General features: G+C 36.2%; 1 protein-coding gene across 6 annotated transcripts in view; it reads left to right on the plus strand.

Moving 5' to 3' along the window:
* ZDHHC14 (zinc finger DHHC-type palmitoyltransferase 14) overlaps positions 1 to 20,293 on the plus strand; it is a 95,862-nt gene that overhangs the window by 58,471 nt on the left and 17,098 nt on the right. For 5 of the 6 annotated variants that reach the window (XM_042016161.1, XM_042016160.1, XM_042016163.1 and 2 more), the window contains 3 exons: positions 4,311 to 4,469; positions 15,306 to 15,443; positions 19,061 to 19,109. In XM_042016161.1, coding sequence (XP_041872095.1) covers positions 4,311 to 4,469; positions 15,306 to 15,443; positions 19,061 to 19,109 — 346 coding nt within the window. The remainder of the gene's footprint in view (positions 1 to 4,310; positions 4,470 to 15,305; positions 15,444 to 19,060; positions 19,110 to 20,293) is intronic. The other variant, XM_042016165.1, reaches the window with a different exon arrangement.

The following is a 20,293-nucleotide window of genomic DNA, read 5'->3' on the forward strand; positions in this document are numbered from 1 at the left end:
ATTAAATCTGTGCCAAAGCACAGGCATTTCTTAGAACTGGCAATGGCCTGAACAAATCCATACCGTTTATGGTTATCACATGTTTTGCCGTCTTTCCAAAGGTGGGATACCAGCTTCCTAGGCTTATAGTTGTACCTGATACTGCACTCTTTAAACAACATTCTTAAAACAAATAAAATGAAATTTGTGTGTCAGGTAAGTCTTAGCTCTTCCTGTCTATGCTTTCCCACACTAAAGATTACATTTCTTTCTGGGAACGAGCATACCTTTCACATGAAGTTTTGGCCTTCAAGAAGATCATGCAACTCTACCTTTAAGAAAATAATACATGATTTCAGAAAAATCTAAGGCAGCAAGTCTTTAAAGTCAGGAGCAACATGTAGTTGATATCTCTTGTTGGCTATCAGATGAAGAACTATGTGAAGAATGCTGTTAGCTGCTGGCTTCAGTCTAAGCCAGGTTCCCAGTACTGTTTGTCCCTGAGATTACTGTCCTGAAACGAGCATTTTATTAAAGTTCTCTTCCCTCCAAGAAATAAATTACTCTTTTGTCTTCTAACAGTTTTGTTAAGCATGTAGCTTAAATTTAAGTGGTTAAACACAGAGGAAGACATTTCTTAGAGGTTTGCCTTGTTGAAGGGCTTTGTTTTGCTTTGGTTGGGGTTTTTTTTCTATTGTTTTTCAGGTGTTATAGGTTATACATAAAGATTTTTTTCATGACATTTTCATTTAGTCCTCAGGAAACATTGCAATTGTTTCAATTTACTGACTTCTCAAATAATATTGTTTGAAGATTGAAATTGTGTCCTTTGAAAGTTGTCACCAAACCTTGCATGATACGGTTGTGAGGCTTGTATAGAGACAATGTAGGGATGTCTTCTAGAGGCTGTTTGTCTTAGGTTCTTAGGAATATTGACCAAAAAACCCAACTCTTGATTGAGCAGAAGAATCCTAGTGATATGTATACAAACTTGCAGCTTCTGTCTTTCGTCAGCACCACCTACTTATTTGCAGCAAAATAAATTGAGAAATCTTGTGGAGTTTGTTGTCACATTAGAAGGTTGCTAGGCTGTGCTGTATCTCCATTAAATACTTGGAGTATCTTTCTTGGAGCGGTTCAGGTCTCTTGGTCCTGCAAGGACATGGATTTGCATATATGGGGGTTTTGTAATACAGTAATAAAAATGCTGGAGCCCCATCTAGTGCATGAATAGTTAACCCTACTAGAGAAGTTACAAAATGTGTCAGAACAGAGAGGATGGATGGCAGTCCCATTAGTGGCTAAATTTTAGCCTTTTTGTGAAAGAACTTGCGTTACGAGAAAAATGTCATAGTGGTCAAACACAGTTTATTTGAGGACGGTGATTCCGTAAAGGTTAATCTTGCTGTGCCTCAAAGAGATCTTCTATATTGGAAGATTTAACTGTGTTAGACTCCAAGTATGAGCAGTCAAATTGAAGGTGAATTAACAGCCTGAAAATTCACAGTGAGACCAAGACATGTTTAGCACATTTAGGTTAGATAAATCGTATTAAATCCAAGCACATTTGACCTTGCTCACAGCTTGTTTCCAGGAAAAAGATGTTAGTAAACAGAAAGACTGGAACATTCAGGTTTGATTATGTAATTTAGGATTTTGAGTAGAATTCTCAGCCCATGGAAAGTCAGAAAGACTGTTTACTTTGATTTCATTTGCATCAGCTTTCACCCTTGGATTTCGAGATTAATTCACCTTGGAGAGCTAGGATTTGCTGTCTCTGTGAACTTCCCTGCAAATGTTTGGGAGGAAGTCCTCTTAGAAGACCAGTGTTGTAAATATAATGGGCTGGACAGTAGTCTCACTTCTCCACCAGAGAAGACAGAAGTTGCCTTTGAGATTCTGCCAGAGCCCATTTAAAATAATTGCAGTGCACTTTCTGAACTTCTTGAAAGGGAGGAGAAATACTGGGTTTAGTTAATGTGCATTTTATAAAATAAATGTTTATCTAGGAAAAAGAACATTTTTCTTCTAAACAATTCCCCTTGACTGGTTTAAGTAATTTTCTTTCCATGATCATGTACATACTCAGGAATAATAAGATTTTGTGAAATAAAAAAATCTGAAATATTACTGTTATTTTAGGACATACAATGCATCGGTATTCCTAGCAGTATAGAAAGCTACACCTAGATGAAATTCAGGCTTTATTAGTATTTTTTATAATTATGCACCTAAATTTGAGTATCAAATTTAAATCTTCAGTTTATTAATTAATACGCCATGCCAGCATGTGTTAAATGCTTTATTCAATAAAAAAAATAACTAGGGCTAACAACCTATATTTATGTTCCCAGTTTGTCTTGACCAAAATATGGTCAGAAATGGATGTAGCAGTGTGTTTTGTAATGCCCAAGGATTTCTAGAAGGACTATGACTATTACAAGCCTGTTGGTTATAACGTCACCAGAAGCTTTTTTAATGTAATGTGAATTATAAGAAATTCTTCCCTGCCTTCTGGATTTAGGAAACATCCATGTCTCTCTAAAGATTTAAATAGTATAAGCACAGTTGTTCTGTGCCTTCCAAAGAACATCTTTTCAGCTTATATGGTGAAATACATTGGTAGCTTGTAAAGCGATACTTATTTAAGCAAAAATATTTGTCAAGTAGTATTGGCCTTGAGGTCAAAGTCAGTGTAACTGATAGTTCTGGGAACCACACAGTAATCCATGCTTCCATGTGCAGATTATAGGACCTGGCCAAGCCTCACAAGCACATTGCAGGAGTTGGTTTAGATCCAACACAAGTGAATGTCTATACCTCATCAGGCTGTAGGAGTCTGCTTTTTAAGCTGCTCTTCCTTCAGTATTCACCCTTTCATTCTCATAATGGATGTTTAGGAGCTTTATACCCAGATTCCATCTGTCTCAGCTATTGCTCCCTTCATTTCATCCTCTTCTCCATGAGAGTTTTCTGATGTCTGATTGTTTCAATGGTCAAGTTTACAATGGTGTCACACAAAGACTTTCACTGATGCATATTTATGGATCATATTTATGGGTGAGCATGTCGCAGAAGAGAACTCCTTAAGTTGGATTTGCTGCCAAATCAGTACGTTGTATAATTGCACCTTTGCTAGCACAGCTGTGCTCTTGCCAGTTTGAATACCTTGCTAGGTGGGAGGCTTTCTTGTTGCCCACTTGAAAAATACGTAGTTCGTAGGCTGTATAAGTGTCAGAAATCATAACCGTGGGTGATATTTCTAACAATTTGAGCTCAAATACAAGTCATAGATCTTTTAGTAACAAGCCCCACATGAAAGGGGGACAGCTTAAGACTGAATTGTTCAAGTGACTTGACTGTGACTTTGAAATGTATTTTCATTCATATATTAGAAAATATTTTACTTCCCTATTGTCTTAGCTGTTCTGGTATCCAGGTGTAATAAATTTAGGGGTTTTTTTCCACTTCTGTGGTTTGATTTGATTGTGATTACACAAGAACAGATAAACCTAGAAAAAGGCACCACTTTTTACATGTTGAACTTTCAGGTAAAGCTCAGCTTGGACAAAATCGAGCTTTAATGATTTAGCCTAATCAGTCCTTTGGTTGCTGGAAAAATTATTGGTACTATCCTAAAATAAAAGAAGGCTTAGAAACCCAAAACTCTACCACTTGTATCAAACGAGGTAGTTGGAAACTGGTTTTATGCAACAAACAAAGATGTGTAGAAGTAGCAGTGAGAGTTGGGTATTCAAACTTCTAAACAGCAAAAGCTGTAAAATACTTTCGTGAATGTGCTCCATTATGTCACAGCATGCAAGAAATCTCAACATACACCAGGCTCAGATGACAGAGCTGCTGGGTTTAAGTAAATGTGCAGATTCTGTATTAGGTTGTAGAATTTCTGCAGCACTTCTAGGGAGACTTTTTGTTACTAGAGGAATTCTGAAAAAATGTAGGAAGATTCTAAAGGTAACTTCTCCAAGTTCTGCTATCCTACACCAGTAGTTACAGTTGGCTGTAATATATTGTCTAAGAACTACTAGGGGGTATGAATCTGTAAGAATTTTGGGATCAAGGTCATTGTCAGCATTTGAAAGTTGGGTTTGGATAGTTTCCTTGATTCAAATTGATTGGCTTTGGATGCTATTTGCAATGAAATATCTCTTTGCTACTTGTTACTCAAAGAGAATTAGAAGGGAAAAAATTGTTTATTATAAATGTGTTAATATAAATTTGAAATTTCCTATAGATTGCCATCAAGGAGAATTCTGTGCATACATCACAGCTCATGTGAGACATTTCATGTCTTGTATTTTCATGTTTAGATATAGCAAATGGCTCCAGTTCAGGAGGATATCGCCCCCCTCCCAGAACAAAGGAAGTGATCATCAATGGACAGACAGTGAAACTAAAATATTGTTTTACTTGCAAGATTTTCCGCCCACCTCGTGCCTCACATTGCAGCCTTTGTGATAACTGCGTAGGTGAGTAAAAAAATATATGGCATATGTTCAATTTAGTAGCTTATATATTGTTATGAATACTTTTCATAGGAGAGAAAAAAAACAGCGACAAGATTACTCATGAGGTAACTTGCTCTGTTCATCTTTCCTACGAGATCTGTTAAATGTTAAGAATTTTAGAGGAGGCAGAAAAGGAGACTTGGCCTAGCAGATGTTGCTAATCTAAGAAGGGAAATTATTTTCTGATGCATACATCGTTCCTAACCTGCCCTAATGGCAAAGAACACACCTTACTCGAATAGGGCTGCATACAAAGTACAATGACCTTTCCAAGCTTTATGGGAGTCTCAGAATTGTTTTCTTCACCAAACTAAATTGAGGGCAAGGAGCTGCTTCTCCAGTTCATTAGTAACTAACTGTAAGGCATGGTTCACATGGTTAGGGCTGTGTGACCAAAATATACACTGTAGGTGAGTCTTACCTTTGAGCAGTTTTATGACTAGAAGTACTTAAGTCAGAATTCATAAGAAATTACTGGGCAGACATGCTATTTTGAGAGTAAGTAGATGTTGTCAGGACCTAAGCATATTTTATAATGGTAGGGTTGGTTTTTTTCTCTTTGAACATCTTGTCCTTTTTCATTACTGTTTTCCATGGAGGTCAGACAAGGTGATTAAGATATGCTTGGATTTAAAAGCAAACCAAAGAAACCCTAGCAAACAAATCTGAGTAGTTTCCAGTTAATTAGATCACATTTGCAGTTTAGTGCAGTTGATTAGCACACTGTTGAGCCTGGATCTTACGCATTCAAGAAAATAATGTAGAAAGATGTCTCCAGCCGAGAAATGTAATTGCAGCATTCAACAGTGATATTTTTAAATATAAAGCAGTCATTGGAAGAATTGGAGTTTTGTGTTTAGATGATACTCATTTAGTATCACAGTGATACTTTTCACTTACATCACAGTGAAAAGCTTATTATCCTTTTGGCCCTATAGAATTGATTGGTATCTGTAGATGGTTCCTTCAGTAAATTCAATTTTTGATGTGCTACAATTTTGTAAGTGTTGCAAAAGCTTTTGGGCTTGCTTTTATTGAGCAACTAGGGATGCTTATGAATTGCAGTTGGCACATTTTTCAGAAAAATGTTTTAGCAAATGTGTAACCTAAACATTAGTGTTGTCATATTGCTCAGCAAACTTGATAATACATAAATACAGTTGTTGACCAGTGTGATAAATAAAAGTTGAAAGGCTGTTGTCTTTACCAAGAGAGGAAAAATAAGAACAACTTCCCCCATACAACCTGAGGCTTATTTTAAAAAAATGTTTTGGTTTTTTAATACGCTGGTATGAAGGATTTTTCTATAGGTTATTCTGTAATCTGTGTCCTTTTTATACACATCTGGAAAACCTATTCTGTGAAACATACAATTAGTGATGGCAGGGAAACAACTTACACAGTCTTCTGATCATGTCTGTGATGAAATAACAGATGTGAATTATTATGAATATTTATCAGAAGAGTCTGAGCAAATGACTTATATAACTGAGATGTCCTTTCTGCTCTTAAGATAGTTGTAATTTCCTCTTACATATTTTTAAATTTGGAGTTACTTGTTTGAAAGTAATTAAATGGATTTACTGTGGTTTTTCTCCTCAGTGTTTATAATGGGAATTACAATAAACTGACTTTTTCGGAGTACACCATATAGTAGCTTTGTTTGCTGATTAGATATGTGTGTTTGTCATATAAATATTCAGGTGTACTGTATGCAAAAAGAGAAATCTACAAGTACCTGCAACTAAGTTTCTGTTGAAAATAGGTGTTAAGAAAATTGGATAGCTCATGTACCTGTGGAAATCTAACAGTCTGAGTGCACACTTAATCAGAGTGTGTTAAGCAGTTTGCCATCACTCTTAAGTTAGGATTGTCTATATAATGATGCTTTTATTTAGTTTCTGAATAAATCTTTTAATAGCAATGAGTGTTCTTGTGCGACTGTTTGTTAGTTCCTTCTTGAAGTAACTAAACCTGTGCACAAGTAGTCCTACTTCATATGCATATGGATATTTAAGTAACTTACGCTATTTAAACATAACATATGATATTTAAGCAGCTCACTACAAGTATGGCCACGCATTCCTTTTTACCACATAGTTTCAAAAGATTTTGCTGCAGTTACAAACCAGCTACAGAGACTATGTGGTACAGGAATAGGGTCTGTCTTCAAACCAGCACTCACTGCTAAGAAAAAACAATATGCTGCTTTTACCTAAAGGTGTCCTACAATACTTGGCTAATGAATGCAGTGTGAAAGAGAGGTTCTTTCATTCTCTGTGTTCTATTAATGTTTTTTATTCTGTAAGGAATCTATTGCAGCATTTTAAATATGTAAGTACATGCAAAAACCTTACTCTGGTTTTTTTCTGTCTAGTTGTTTAGTAAGTATATCTGTTACTTGTTACCTTGTTTGGTTTTTGTTTCATCACTGTGTTTTATAAACATCTGTGTGGTATTTGTAGATAAAAATAACAAATAGCTTAAAATAAGAAAAAGAAGAAGCAAAGAGCTAATTTGAGTTCTAGCCATGGTAATACTTCAAACTCCTTTAGCTCTACAGTATTTTCCTGGTAGTATCCAGAAAAATCTGTATTTTCATACAAAAGTAGTTTGTTCTGTTTATGTAATACCTTAAAAAGTTTGGTTGAGTAAGTGTTCCCTGAAGCACATACCTTGGGTGTATTCCTGATTTGCTTTCTTTACTGCCTCTGTGAATGTCAGTTGGAAGTTAGCCCTTCAAGGGTTTTATGTACCATTATGTTTCTTAAGAATTACAAATGAATTAAACATAACATGCATCTGAACACAAGAGATAAAGACTTCAGGAAAAAAGTAACCAAACCAGACATAAATTCTGAGCTCAAGCTAGTTACTGCTGTGTTTTGACAAGAGGTTTTGATTGCACTGTGTAATGCTAGAAAGAAGGCAGTGGTTGGACTTGCTTCTGAGGTAACCAAATGGCTTCTTTTTAGTTTATTTTTGGTCATTGCAACATCAACTGTTGTAATATCCTTTTTTTGTTTGGTTTTAATAAATAATTTTTGTTTTGTTTAATTTGATTTCTGTAATGAAAGCTGAACAAGAAGCAGGTGGCTGTATCTGGACAATATGGGGAAAGAATTCCTAAAGCACACATAACATATAACACAGACAATGTAAGACAGAGTGAGAATTACCAGTGTCTTCTGGGGAGAAGCTTTTCCTTGTCATTACTCAGATACCACCATCTTCCAGCCTGAAGAACACAAATTACTTCAAAAGCAGGCTGAGAGGTCACATTGTAACAGTCTGACTTTTATAATGCAGACAATGTGTCTGAGAGTAATTTTCTCAGGACTTTGTAGTCCTTTATAATCAATGTGTATTTACTTCATGTTAGGACTTCGGTTTGCTTGGTTTTAATTCTATTCTGTAGCACTCTTTTTTCATTACCTTATTATTTCCTTTCTTGCCTTCAATTCCTTTTCATGGCCTTTGCTTATTTCTTTCCTTACATTTCCTGCAGTGAACAGAGTACAATTTTCACTTCATTTTGAACCTTTTAAACCTTAGCTCTGGTTGTCTTGAAATGACTCTTTTGCTGAACAGTTAAAAGCACAAAGTTGGCTGCTATGACCGTTTTTTTCCTTTTTCTTTTCCTATGTATTTTTCCAAGTTTTTATAGGTGAGAAATGGCTTGGACTCTTTCTGTTTGGGTGCCCCAAAAAGGTAGAACAAGAAACTGCCAAATGGAGTACACACCAGCACTTACAGAAGTGATAAATTATTTAAGATTGTGCCATTTGTATAATTAGATGTACTTTGGAAATTCAGGGAGCATGGCATGTGTGTCAGGGTTTCTAAATCTTAAGCCAAAGGACTGCAAAATATGTCAGAAAGTCTCTTTAAAAAAGAAAATCGTATTATAGGTTATTTAAGAGAGGTTGTGGCTTATGCATTGGTCTGAGTATGAAAAAATGCAGAGATGATCAGAACATCTGACTGTGCAAATGATGTTGTAAACCTCAAGGTGTCAGAGTAAAAATTAAAAGAGAGAAATCACCAGCTAAGAAAAATTAGGAACCTAAAAAGAGAAACACACATTTATGTTGCAGTAACAATCTGCAAAATGGTTATAAAACTCAAATTCTGGTAAAAGACAGCAGTGGAAGTGTGCTTTCCTGTAGAAAAGAGAGAAACTAATCCGTAAACTTTGTGGATGCTGTTACTTGGTAAGGATACTATGCTTCCTCTAGGGACAAATTTAGGGTTTTAAAAATCTCTTCCTCCACAGTTGGGTGTATGTCAGGTGCTCGTCTGGGTATGCCAGAGTACATGTACTCGAGTGGGTATGTAAAGAGATACTGTTAAGCAGTGAATTCCTTCACTGTGCCCTCTTTGTACCTCTCAAAGAGCAGCCATTCTAAACTGCTGCTGCTGCCTTTGAAAACATCGCCATTAATGTTCCTGCAGTCAAACGAGTTTGTTAATTAGTCAACATTTGCTATATGAGGGTGCAATGAAGTGATCTATGTGACAATACAGTTTAATTACTATGAGCTATCCTAAGGCAATGGCTGGATGTTTTCCTAATAAATCAATTGCTATTTTTATTTTGAAAATTAAGCATGTTTATTTTCTTTTTGTGAATAGCAGTGGTCAGCAACTATTGAAGTTGATTAACATGCAAAAAGTTGACATTGCAACTTATTTTCTTAAAACCTCACCCAAATATCTTAGCTGTCTGGAACAGTTTAAATAGTCATGAAAGTGAAATACACGTTAAGTAGCCCTTGTGTTTGTTTTTCTGATTGACTTTTTGTTGTAGATACCCATGCACATTAATAACTTAATTCAGTAATAGAGGCCCATCTTTCCCAGTGTTACATTGCTGTTTCAGTTTGCATCACCTTGTAGAGATTAGTGTCAAGAATGTAATTTGGAGTAAACCTGTGGTATTTCCCAAATGTAAACATGAAGCCAGAAGACTCTTTCTGTTTGGTTTTCATGGGGTGTTTTGATTTGGAATCAGTGTACAAAAGTACGTGTGATTTAAAGGCTCCATTGTGCATTGTCCGTAACAGATGTTCTAAAATAACATCAGCATGCATATAAATGTAACTTGCAATTGGCCTTTTGTTAATCACTGCTTTCTTCATATAAATTTCTACTCAGATTTCATTCCACAAAGTGACAGCAAAGGCATTGTCAGGGGAACGACTGTCAGACAGGTGAATGGTGTATAAGTTAAATTGATCCAAGTATTTGATTGCTGTTGCCAGTTGATGGCAAATCCCATCAGCGGGGCTGGTTTTATTAATATGATTAAATAAATAATCTTCTTAGGAATGGCAGTTTCAGTCGGTGAAACTGAACATCAGAGCTAAGGATAGTTTTAATGAATATGCTATGAATATTGGATATAAATTTTTTTGTTATGTTAAATTATCAGATTTTTTGAACTGACTGTAAGGGACTTAAGGCAATGGTTATATTTGCTTTCATGCATGTGTGCATCACTTTCAGCAATTGGGATTGGACTGCTGTATCTTAGAAGAAAATAAATACTCTTTGTAATAAAACGTATTTCTTACATGGACTTCTAAAGGTCTCATTTGTTTTCTTAAACATTTCAAGAGCAATCAAATTCTGAAAGTACAGTTTGTTGTGCAAAATGTCAAGTCAAGAAGCCTGAATAGATGTGGTCACATCATGACATCATAGTCCTTCAAAAAGCTTTAATTGTCATCATTATAAATATGTGCAGATGTGTCAGTCTCTCTGCATAATTACTCAGTGTGTGTCCTTGACAATGGACATTGTAGTCCTGTGTTGTACTACTGCTACTATCAAAAGTAATTTTGAGTTATCCTGGCCCAGTTGGTTGAGCTATAATGTGACTTCTTGCATGACGCAGGATGTGAATAGTGGGCTCTTGACTCTTTCCAGTCATGGGATACATGTTTGCATGTTGTAAATAAAGATGGTAACATTCAGTGAATGCCATAAGTTTGTGCATTTGCCTTACAGTGCTTTGCTTGCACAGGGTGGAAAAATTATCAAGTGAATTCTAACTTGTGCTCACTGGAATCTCCTAGTAATGTGACCTAGATATTTTTGCACCTGTCGACTTCTTGTCTTTGAGTCCTGCCTTCGCATTAAGCTTTAGAAAATGTATGCTGGTGTGCTGTGATCTAGTTGAGCAAAGAATAAAAGAAACAGTTCATAAGTACTGCAAACTGAAGGGCCAAGCTGGCCTACAAATGTTCCATTTAAAAATGCTTTTGTGTTCCTTGTAAATTATAAGGCTTTCATTAAATGTTTTGAAAAAGGAAGGAAAGCGTTTGGGTCATTTTGTGCATGGTTTCCTGGAGTGTAGTGATTGGAAAATGGAAGCAGAACATTTAAGGATTTAGGAGCCTACATGCTGTGCTGTGGAAAAGTAGAGATTTGACTCTTTGGTTCTGAGCAGCAAAGAACATGCCTTGGTGTGGCTTCTGAGGGAAACACTCCATCTATAAGACCAATGCCTGGTAAAATGGGAAATGTCCTTAGGTTTGTTTTTATCTGAGATATCCAACAGTTAATGTTTCTTAAGCAAGTTTTAAATGTTTCAGGGAAGGTAAAAAATGAGGAATGTCTAAAATATGAAGTAATGTGTTCTTCTGTTATCCAGTTAGCATAGGTTATAAGGTGAGTGTTAATGAGACTAGTTAGGTGAGTGTTAATGAGACCACTGAGTCATGCTGACAGCTTGCTGCTTTCAAAGGGATTTGAATGTCATCTTCTTCTTTTTTTTTTGTTTCCCTATTTCCGTGATTCTCTTCTTTGTGCCTTTGGTAACACACAACCATTGGTAAGTCAGTTTTTCCCACTGATCAATGAACAAAATAATTCCTGGGGTTTTTTTTTCCTGCCAGTTCAGGGAACTGACCTGATTCATCATCAGCTTACACAGTGAAAGAAGGAAGTGGGATGAAGTGGCAGGAAAGGCAACATGTGACCACCTCTTTCACTGCTACTGAGCTTTTAGACTGGCTCAATTATCTTGTGAAGCCTCATCCTTTGGGGGTGCTGGCTTGTCCTCAGAAGTTATTATCTAAATTCAAAGGTGCTGATCACTTGGGAAAGAGTAATGAAAAAGTCTTTGTTACAGGTTTACTGACAGTTCTTGAGGTTTTTTACCTGTCTGGTTTTCTGTGACTTCTACAGCAGCATTTTTAGTCTCCATTTACTCATCTCTTCTTTTCATTGATGCTTTACATTATGAACTCTTCACACATTTTTTCAGTCTTTTTTTATTTGCTTCAGGTTTTGTTCTCAGATCCTGAAAAATTAATCAAAACTGGATTTCTCCTGGCATTGTGATAACTGCTAACCTGTAGTAAGGTTGGTGTCACAGCTAGGCTGAATTAACACTTAGCTGCTTCTGAAAGTGTTATTTCATCCCTTCTCTGACAGAGTGTTCTCACTGCTTCACGTGGGCCAGCTTTGGTGTTTGCCTGATGAGGTGATCTGAGGAGATAGGCAAAAGAAAGCCATCAGTTTTAGGTTAATCTGGCTCTATCAACCTACTCCCTGGAGGGTAAAATGAATACCAGGCTTGGCCTAAGAATGGAGAGCCATGAGCGCACAGGCAAAAGGCTATTCACAGGACTGCTGAAAGGGTAGAAACTGGGCCATCTGTTCTAGTAGCAGTTCTTAATTAGGTAGATACAAGGTACAGCTGTAAAATCAAGAAGGCAAATATCTTGCTGGTTTTGCTTAAACTTGAGTGTAGGAGGATGCTAAATCACAACGTTCTATCCATAGGGTGCTTCAGCTTTCTTCTTCCCTCATAACGAGTTCTAATACACTTTTATAAACAAGAGTTTGTATTACCCATGTTTTAATTCTCTGCGTTTGCCTCAAATATTTTTACATTAACCTTGTCACAAATGTTTGAATACAGTAGTATGTTAACTATCCAGAACTGCAGTCATCACCTCTAAATAGTCTGTTCTTCATAACAAGAAATTGCATTTCTATTTGCTCTGCATTTTAAGTTCATGAGGGTTAGAATTCCAGTTTTTCTCAGCATCAGTAGTTTTTCATTTAGTGGTGAAGTTAAATCTTAATTTTGCTGCCAACATTGTCCAAGTCAAGTAGAGATGTCAGAGCTTCCTTTACAAAATCATTGGTTCAGTTGCCAGGCATCTGGAATGCTGGAGGTGAACCTTAAGACACTGTGTTACTTCTTCATTAATACTTAAGTTGTCTTTTTCTAAGGAAGAAGAAACAGCCCCACATTTGATAGGTTTTATATTTCTTAACAGCATTTGAAGTTTCTGCTTAGCATTTGTCTCTTCATTCTGCCCAGGTTGGCAGTTTTCTCCTGCATTAATAACTAAGCAGAGCAGCTCACAAGCTGTAAGGCTGTTGTCTCTAAATTGCATTTACGTATTTGTGTTCTGCTGAGTAGAATAATGTCTCACTTTTTCATATACTGTTTTGTGGCCCATGTCACATGCCTTTCTACTTTATGACTGAGAAAAATGAGAAAATGAGAAAAATTTATTTATCATAAGATTCATGTAAACCTTTTAGTATGTCTCTTTTTTCTTTGGAGTTGATTCCAATTTAATGCTGTAGTAGTGTTTTTCATATCTGGCCTTTCTGGTCCATTTCTCCTTTATAAACATCTTAGGTAGTTACTTAGCTTCACAATGATTAGTAAGGTATTTTTTGAGAAAGCAGAGCCTTTCAGTTCACCAGGAAAGTTTGAAGATGGAAATTGAAGCGGACCAACAAGTAGGTTAAAAACACCAAGTCAGTCTTCAGTAAGTAGTGTGGGTATGTACAGGAATGTGTGTTTATAGATAGAGAAGTTGTGTGTATGTGTGTGGTTTTGTCTGCATTTATCCAAATCCATCAAATAGATGTCTGCATAGATCTAAATGTTGCTTCATGACTAGAAACTGAGCTTTATATCAATATAATTCATTTCTTACTGTGTCAGCATAGAAGAGAATGAATGTGTATATACGGAATTCATCTTCCAAGACATGTAATGTATTTTTTTAGCAGTAGGGTACAAAAGTACCCTAGGATTCTGCTCATTAAAGTGGCTCTGTAGCTGTGTTTCTTTGTGGTGTTATTTGCTTATGTGTTGTATATATGAATGAATTTAAATGATGTAGAGTGTTTATCAGGATATGAGGGCTTATTCAGAAGCATGGATTTAAAGACAAGCACTTTTAAAATGCAATGTCAATTTATTTTGGGAAAACAACTGTAGTCCACTGAGAAAAGGTAGTATCACCTACCCAGAGTGTTTAGTTCTTGGTATTCTTAGCAGTACTCACTCAGTCAAAGTATTCTGAAGCCTTATCCTAAGAAAGTTTAGTAACTTCACCTTGAATAGCCCTGTTGAAATTTGAAACAGATTTATGGCAGAAACATGTGGTCCAAACAGCTATCATGCAAAATTATTTTTAAAAAACCCTGAAAGTCTGGTGAACTCAGAAATCCGTTGTGCATGTTGTTTTGACTTTTTTTAATGAAGATAATACTAAATACATCCTTCAAGAAAAACCTCAAATGTAGGTCTTTAACATAAATCCATAACTAAAACAAGCTGGTGCACTTGGTCAGATGTGCCTTTTTAACACAGGGCTTAAAGGACTTCAGATTTATAGCTCGCTTTTCCTGTGGAATTACAAATAGTTTGATAGTACGTCAGTGGAGGCATAAAAGTCACAGAAAACAAACCAGGATTTGGACAAGGATCAGAGAGTGAAAGAAAGAGTCAGCATGAATGCATCTGTCTTATGATCTTGGATTTGATGAAAAAAACCCTTAAAATTCTGTCAGTGTAATCCCTCCAAAGTAAAGTTAGGAAATGCAAGTTTGTTTCCTGGCAATAGCTCTGTTTCCATTACCCAGAATACTGGGACATGGAGGGTGGATCCAGGCTGCCTGAGGAGAAGCAGAGTAAACCATTCCCTCTGCTGCTTTCCAGCACTGAGGCATTTCCCCCATGTTGGGGACACTTGTTTCTGATCCACCCTGGCCTTTTCCTATCTCACGAACAAGTTCTCTCACAGAGACAAAGGGAAACAGTTTCTCTTAGTAAAAAGGAGACGGAGCCTATCGTGCAAAGGGTAACAGAGGATGTAGGTTACATCAACCAGTTTTTATACCATGTGTTTAAATTTTAACATTTGAAAAATGTTTGCTGTGAATCATTTTTAATGATCTTGTATGACAGTGTCAACTCCAAGTGGAAAAATAGGTGGTCTAGAATGAAGAATATCTCGAGCGAAGCAATAAAAGGAAGTGGGAAGGTGTAAATATTTCATGCTCTGTAATGGATGGATGATATGATAGTAGGCATAAGTCGGAGGTGTGATCATGACAGATGTAAAGGAAAGAACCTCAGAAATTCCAATTTTGAGTAGAAGATGCACTGAAGAAAAAGAAACAACCTTGTTTTGAAAAAATCATATACAACTGAGTTGCTAATGCTCCTTGTGACAATGGATAAATACATGCTTGCTGGTCTGACTGCACACTTTGTCACAGTAAGGCTGTTAGTTTAACAGGAACTCACCTCAGCCATGCTTTGATTTCTGTAAAAACTATAAGGTTTCATTAAAGTACTCCTTCTTTTCTTTTCTACATTTTGTTCCTTTCTAAATAAGAACTTCTCTGTGGCTACTTTGCAAATTCCAGTTAAATCATGCATTTTAATATAGTATTCAGAGAGCATTTTTTCAAATAAACAGCATTTTATTAATTGTTTTCCATTTTTTTTTCTTCTGCCTCTCATTTCAGAACGGTTTGATCACCACTGTCCCTGGGTAGGCAACTGTGTGGGGAAAAGAAACTACAGATTTTTTTATATGTTTATTTTATCTCTGTCCTTTCTGACAGTCTTTATATTTGCATTCGTTATCACCCACGTCATCCTTCGTAAGTATGCTGGTGAAATCAGATTACGTATGTAGCCATTTGCTTGAGTTTTTTAAGTTAATATTTTGATCATTCAGGGTTTATTTATTTATTTATTTGTTTATTTGCCTTTTTCTGGAGCTTCACGATCCCCAGTGAGTCCCATTCTGGTCTATAATAGGCCCTGGTCATAGTAGCCGTTGGCCTTGCACTGGCTTTATCTTAATGCAGTCTTAATTTTTCAAATTTTTTTTTTTATCCTTTTATGGATGATTTAGTGAAAAAGCATCACATACACTGTATGTTGAAGTATACAGGTAGTATCATTTACCTAAAGAATTTCGTGTGCTTTTTTAACTGTAAGCATGGGTCACTTGCCATCCAGACAAAGAGGTAAATTGCTAGAAAATAGACTGGAGCTATACTTTTTGTAGTTTGCTGTTTAGTTTTACACCATTCTCAACCCTATTTGTAACGCGTTATTTTCATTTGTGTAGACATTCTGAGAATAACCAATTCATAATGGAGTGAATCAGAAATATTCATGAGCTTGAGACTGATTTTTATTTGTATTCTGGATTGTGTTTGAGGTCAAAACTCTTTTGGGTACTGTCTTTTCTTTCTATACCCCTAACTAATTTTGCTGACTCCTATATGATGATGATGGTGACATTTATGGTGACAGGTTACATGACTTGTCTTTAAAGACCTTCAGTATGTTGGGTTTTTTTGACCCACTATCACTAGAAGAGTGGGGTTTTTTCACTAATTATATAGGATATTACCATAAAGAGTGCTTCTTTAACCATTTGGGAAATGTGATCTGTTTATTTTTTTGTATTTTTATTACAACAGAAACCTGATAGAAATAATAATTTCAGTATAAAACATTTATAAAGCTAACTTGATAATGGTAATATTCAGAGAATGTTTTACTGGAAAAAATATGTCAGATTGTGCTCAATTTTCTAAATTGTTTACAACATGCAGGGAAAATTATTTTAAAGAGCAGAATTCCTGCTCTTATTTGTTCTTCACAAAACTATGATGCAAGCACTGAGAAGCTCTCCTATAGCTCGGAATCTAGCTCATAGCTTAGAACTGCAGTCCCTAATTTTGAGGGCGTCTGAATGAACAACTTGTTCTCACTACCAGCTACAGCATTTCTAATACCAGTTGGAAAAAGCAGAGATAAGATGTACATACTGTTTAAAAGAGGAAAATTATTGGAAAAAGAACACTTGCCATTAGTATTTAAGTGCTTGTTATTTATCTGGGCATACATGAGTATATACATACCCACCTTTTACATTTAAGAAGAAAGACACATGGGTTTTTCTGCAATCTTTGCTAGAGTTCAGTGGTTGAAAACATTCCTAGTCTGACAACTATTTTAAAGATATTTTTGACACTAACCTACCTTCATTTCACAAGGACTTCAGTGCTTTTCTCTTTAGTTTTCAGTATATCAATTATCAATATAATGTCAGTATTTCATGTTCTGTATGTCAAGTAGGTTTATCTAGTGGATTTCAAATTTACAGTGTCCATACCTAACTCTTAAGTAGACAAAGAGTGTAATGAATTGTGCCTGTGTGTGGTTGAGAAGCATTTAAGTGTTGTGTAGGTGTTACAGATTACATATAGTAAATGTTAAATGCTGAATTGCCTGTCAGCTGCAAAATATTCTTGTCATGGAGGTTCATTTACCTAGAATGAGATAGGGAAAAACATCCTTAAGCTCTAAAGATTGGTCAGTCCTCAAAGGCAGTGGGAGCAGATATGAAATGTGATTAGTTTCTTGATGTTTAATTGATACACTGGAGCTTCAAACCCAGCTTTCAAATTTGTTTGCTATAGTCTTGACAGTGTCCAAAAGAGAGTTCTTTACAAATAAAGTTTTCTTATCACTCCACTCTCTCTGTGCCTACCATACCTGTAGAAGTCTTCTCATCTACCTTTCTAACAGTTACCACTCAACAATTTGTGTTCTGTTTTTTAGCTCTGCAGTTCTTTAACTGATTCTAACTGTTAAGCAGGATTCTCAGTTACTTAATCTGAACCTTTGCACTTGGCATAGACTGCTTTTTGTTAGTGTGGCTGAAGAAAGTCTTGGTTTTTAGACCTTACACTATGGCCTTCTTATAATATTTCAAAGTCATACATAAGTCCTGGTAAAATTATTTTATTATAATGCCTCTTGATTTAGACAAATTTTTAAAATTTGTATATTTTTATAATACATCTTGCAAGCTGGCATTTTATAAATTTTGGTGGGCCTAAGTGGTGATGAGGTATAAGATACATCTTTTTTTTTCCTGTGGCCTTCTGAGGCATACGTTGGAAATTTGTTCTTTCTAGGTTTCAGAATATGTGTATATAACATTATTGAAGATAATAAAACTAATTTGTAAATCAGTTACTGAAGATATTGTCTTGCAAGATTGTCTTCTGTCTCACCAAGCTGAACACATTTCCAGTAGTAGTTTCTGTCTCCACTGTTACTCATCTCTGTTTGAGGCATCAATATTTCAAGTGTTTGTTGCAATGAACAGCCTTCCTCTTGTGATGTTTTGGGAACTGCTTGGAAGGGTGTGACGAGCAGTAGAGTATAGAAATCACACCTATCTGCTGCCATTGCCATTAAGGATCCAAAAAATAGTAAGAAGGCAGGGGAAGTTCCATTAGTCTTGTACCTTGAGACTAAGAACCAATTATGAGAGTTTGAAAAGGCTCAGAAATACAAGGTAAGTAACTTCACTTTTAACGATAAGCAGTAAAATTGGCCGGATAGGTCTAGAGAATAATATTTATTCTGATCAAGACAAGATTCTTCTCTCCATACGGATCTTCAGATGAATTTAGCTAAGTGGAAAATTTTTACTGTGGGGAAAACTTCCAGCCGGATGCATTTAAATCATTTATGGTATACAGTGAAGTTCAAACTGTGTGCCTATAGCTACGTCACATTAAGTCAGTTTCTACAACAAATTCACTTGTTGCAATCAGCAAATTGTCAAATCACCCTTTTTGATTAATATCTCGTGTTTATGGAACCCAAATGCTTTTGTACTCTGCATGCTTCTGCATTTCTAGTTGATGGGCTCATGCTTCTTTTGGGCTCTTTTCCACTACTAGATTGTCTTTTATTTGCCCAGAGGCAACAGTAACCTATTAGAAACATCTATGTAGGTGCAGTAGAAGCAGAATTATAATCAAGAAAGCTTTGCTTCCAAAACAAAGGATGGAAAATTGAGAATTTGAGTTTATAGAATAAATTTTCCAAGCCAAGAAGTTACTTTGAAAGATAGTATTTCAGAATGAAACAGGAGGTTGTGATTTTTTGTTTCCATATTAGGTCTGAAAAGAACTGGGGTAATCATAAATCTTGTTCATGGGAAAGTATGTGTGCATCAATTTGGTATGACTGAGAAAATACCCTGCAGATGCTAAACCTGATAACTTACCCAAGGGCTTTTTTGATGCTGTTGTTGCTGAGCAACATATTCTCAGATTCACGTTAGTAAATCTATACTATGATTATTTGGTTATTTTCAAATATAAGTTGTTTTAACTATAGTGAAAACCTGTAGTCCAGTTTCTTACTTGACTGGTAATTTTGGGTTCTATTTCTACAGGTTCTCAACAAACAGGGTTTCTCAATGCTCTGAAGGACAGTCCTGCAAGATATCCTTTCAGTGAAATATATTGTAGATTATGTTAGCAAATAGCATCTGAGATGTGGTTTTGCTTGTTTTCTTGCTATTATTGAATGCGTGCTTTTAGGCTTTATCAGTTAACGACTTCATCACTTCCTGCACAATAGGATTTCTGGCCACGTGTTGGAGGTAGGAAAGAGGCTACAGCCTGGAGTGGTTTTTATTCTTCATGTTTTGCAAAGCAGTACTCTTGACAAAGATCTGTATTTTCCATGTCCATGAAAAATGCTTCACATTTTGTGATGGAATTCATAAATACATTTTGCACTATACGTGTGCTGTGGTTTCACTACAAGTGTTCAAGAATTGTTCTGCTTTTACAGCCGAAGGCATCCAAAATGGCTGATTCTTTTCAGGAGGGAGAAAGTAGATTTTGGAACAACAGAAACAACATGCTTTCTGTGAAGAATTAGATTTCTGAAACTATTCTTATGTTTTTAGAGAAGTCATTTTCAAATAACAACTTGTGTTAAGTTACATATCAGTATGTAACTTGCCTGCATGGGGACTACTACTGTTGTTCAGCCGGGAAAAGACAAGGCTCTGGGGAGATCTCATTGTGGTCTGTCAGTATATGAAGAGGACTCATAAGAAAAACAGAGAGACTTCTTAACAGGGCCTGTAGTGACAGAACAACATTTTAAGCTGAAAGAGAGCAGGTATAGATTTGCCATAACAAAGTTTCTACAATGAGGGTGGTGAGACATGTGAACAGGCTACCCAGAGTTTTGGTCAATGCCCCATCTCTGGAAATGTTCATGGCCAGGCTGGATGGTGCTCTGAGCAACCTGGTCTAGTGGAAGGTGTTCCTGCCCAGGGCAGAGGGTTGGAACTATATTACCTTTAAGGTCCCTTCCAACCCAAACCATTCTGTGGTTCTATTCTGTAAATGCTCCATGCACTTTTTATCACTTCATGGGAGTGCTCTGTATATTTTCTAGTGAGTGAGAATGGAGTCAGAAAGCAGCTAAAGTAATGAGAAAATGGGAAGCTGATGAAACTACTGGTTAGTTTCTGTACAGACAGTAAGCTTCCCATTCCTTATGTATATGTTGTGAATGGTTCCTGTCTGAATAAACAGTTTTCACCTCTCACAAAGACGCTATAAAAAAGAATTCTTTCCCATTTGTCCATTGTGCCTCACAGTTTGCC

The sequence above is a fragment of the Corvus kubaryi genome, unplaced genomic scaffold (assembly GCF_017639235.1).
Source record: "Corvus kubaryi isolate FWS band 111438036 unplaced genomic scaffold, C.kubaryi_AGA036_p1.0 split3-73, whole genome shotgun sequence".
Lineage (NCBI taxonomy): Eukaryota > Metazoa > Chordata > Aves > Passeriformes > Corvidae > Corvus > Corvus kubaryi.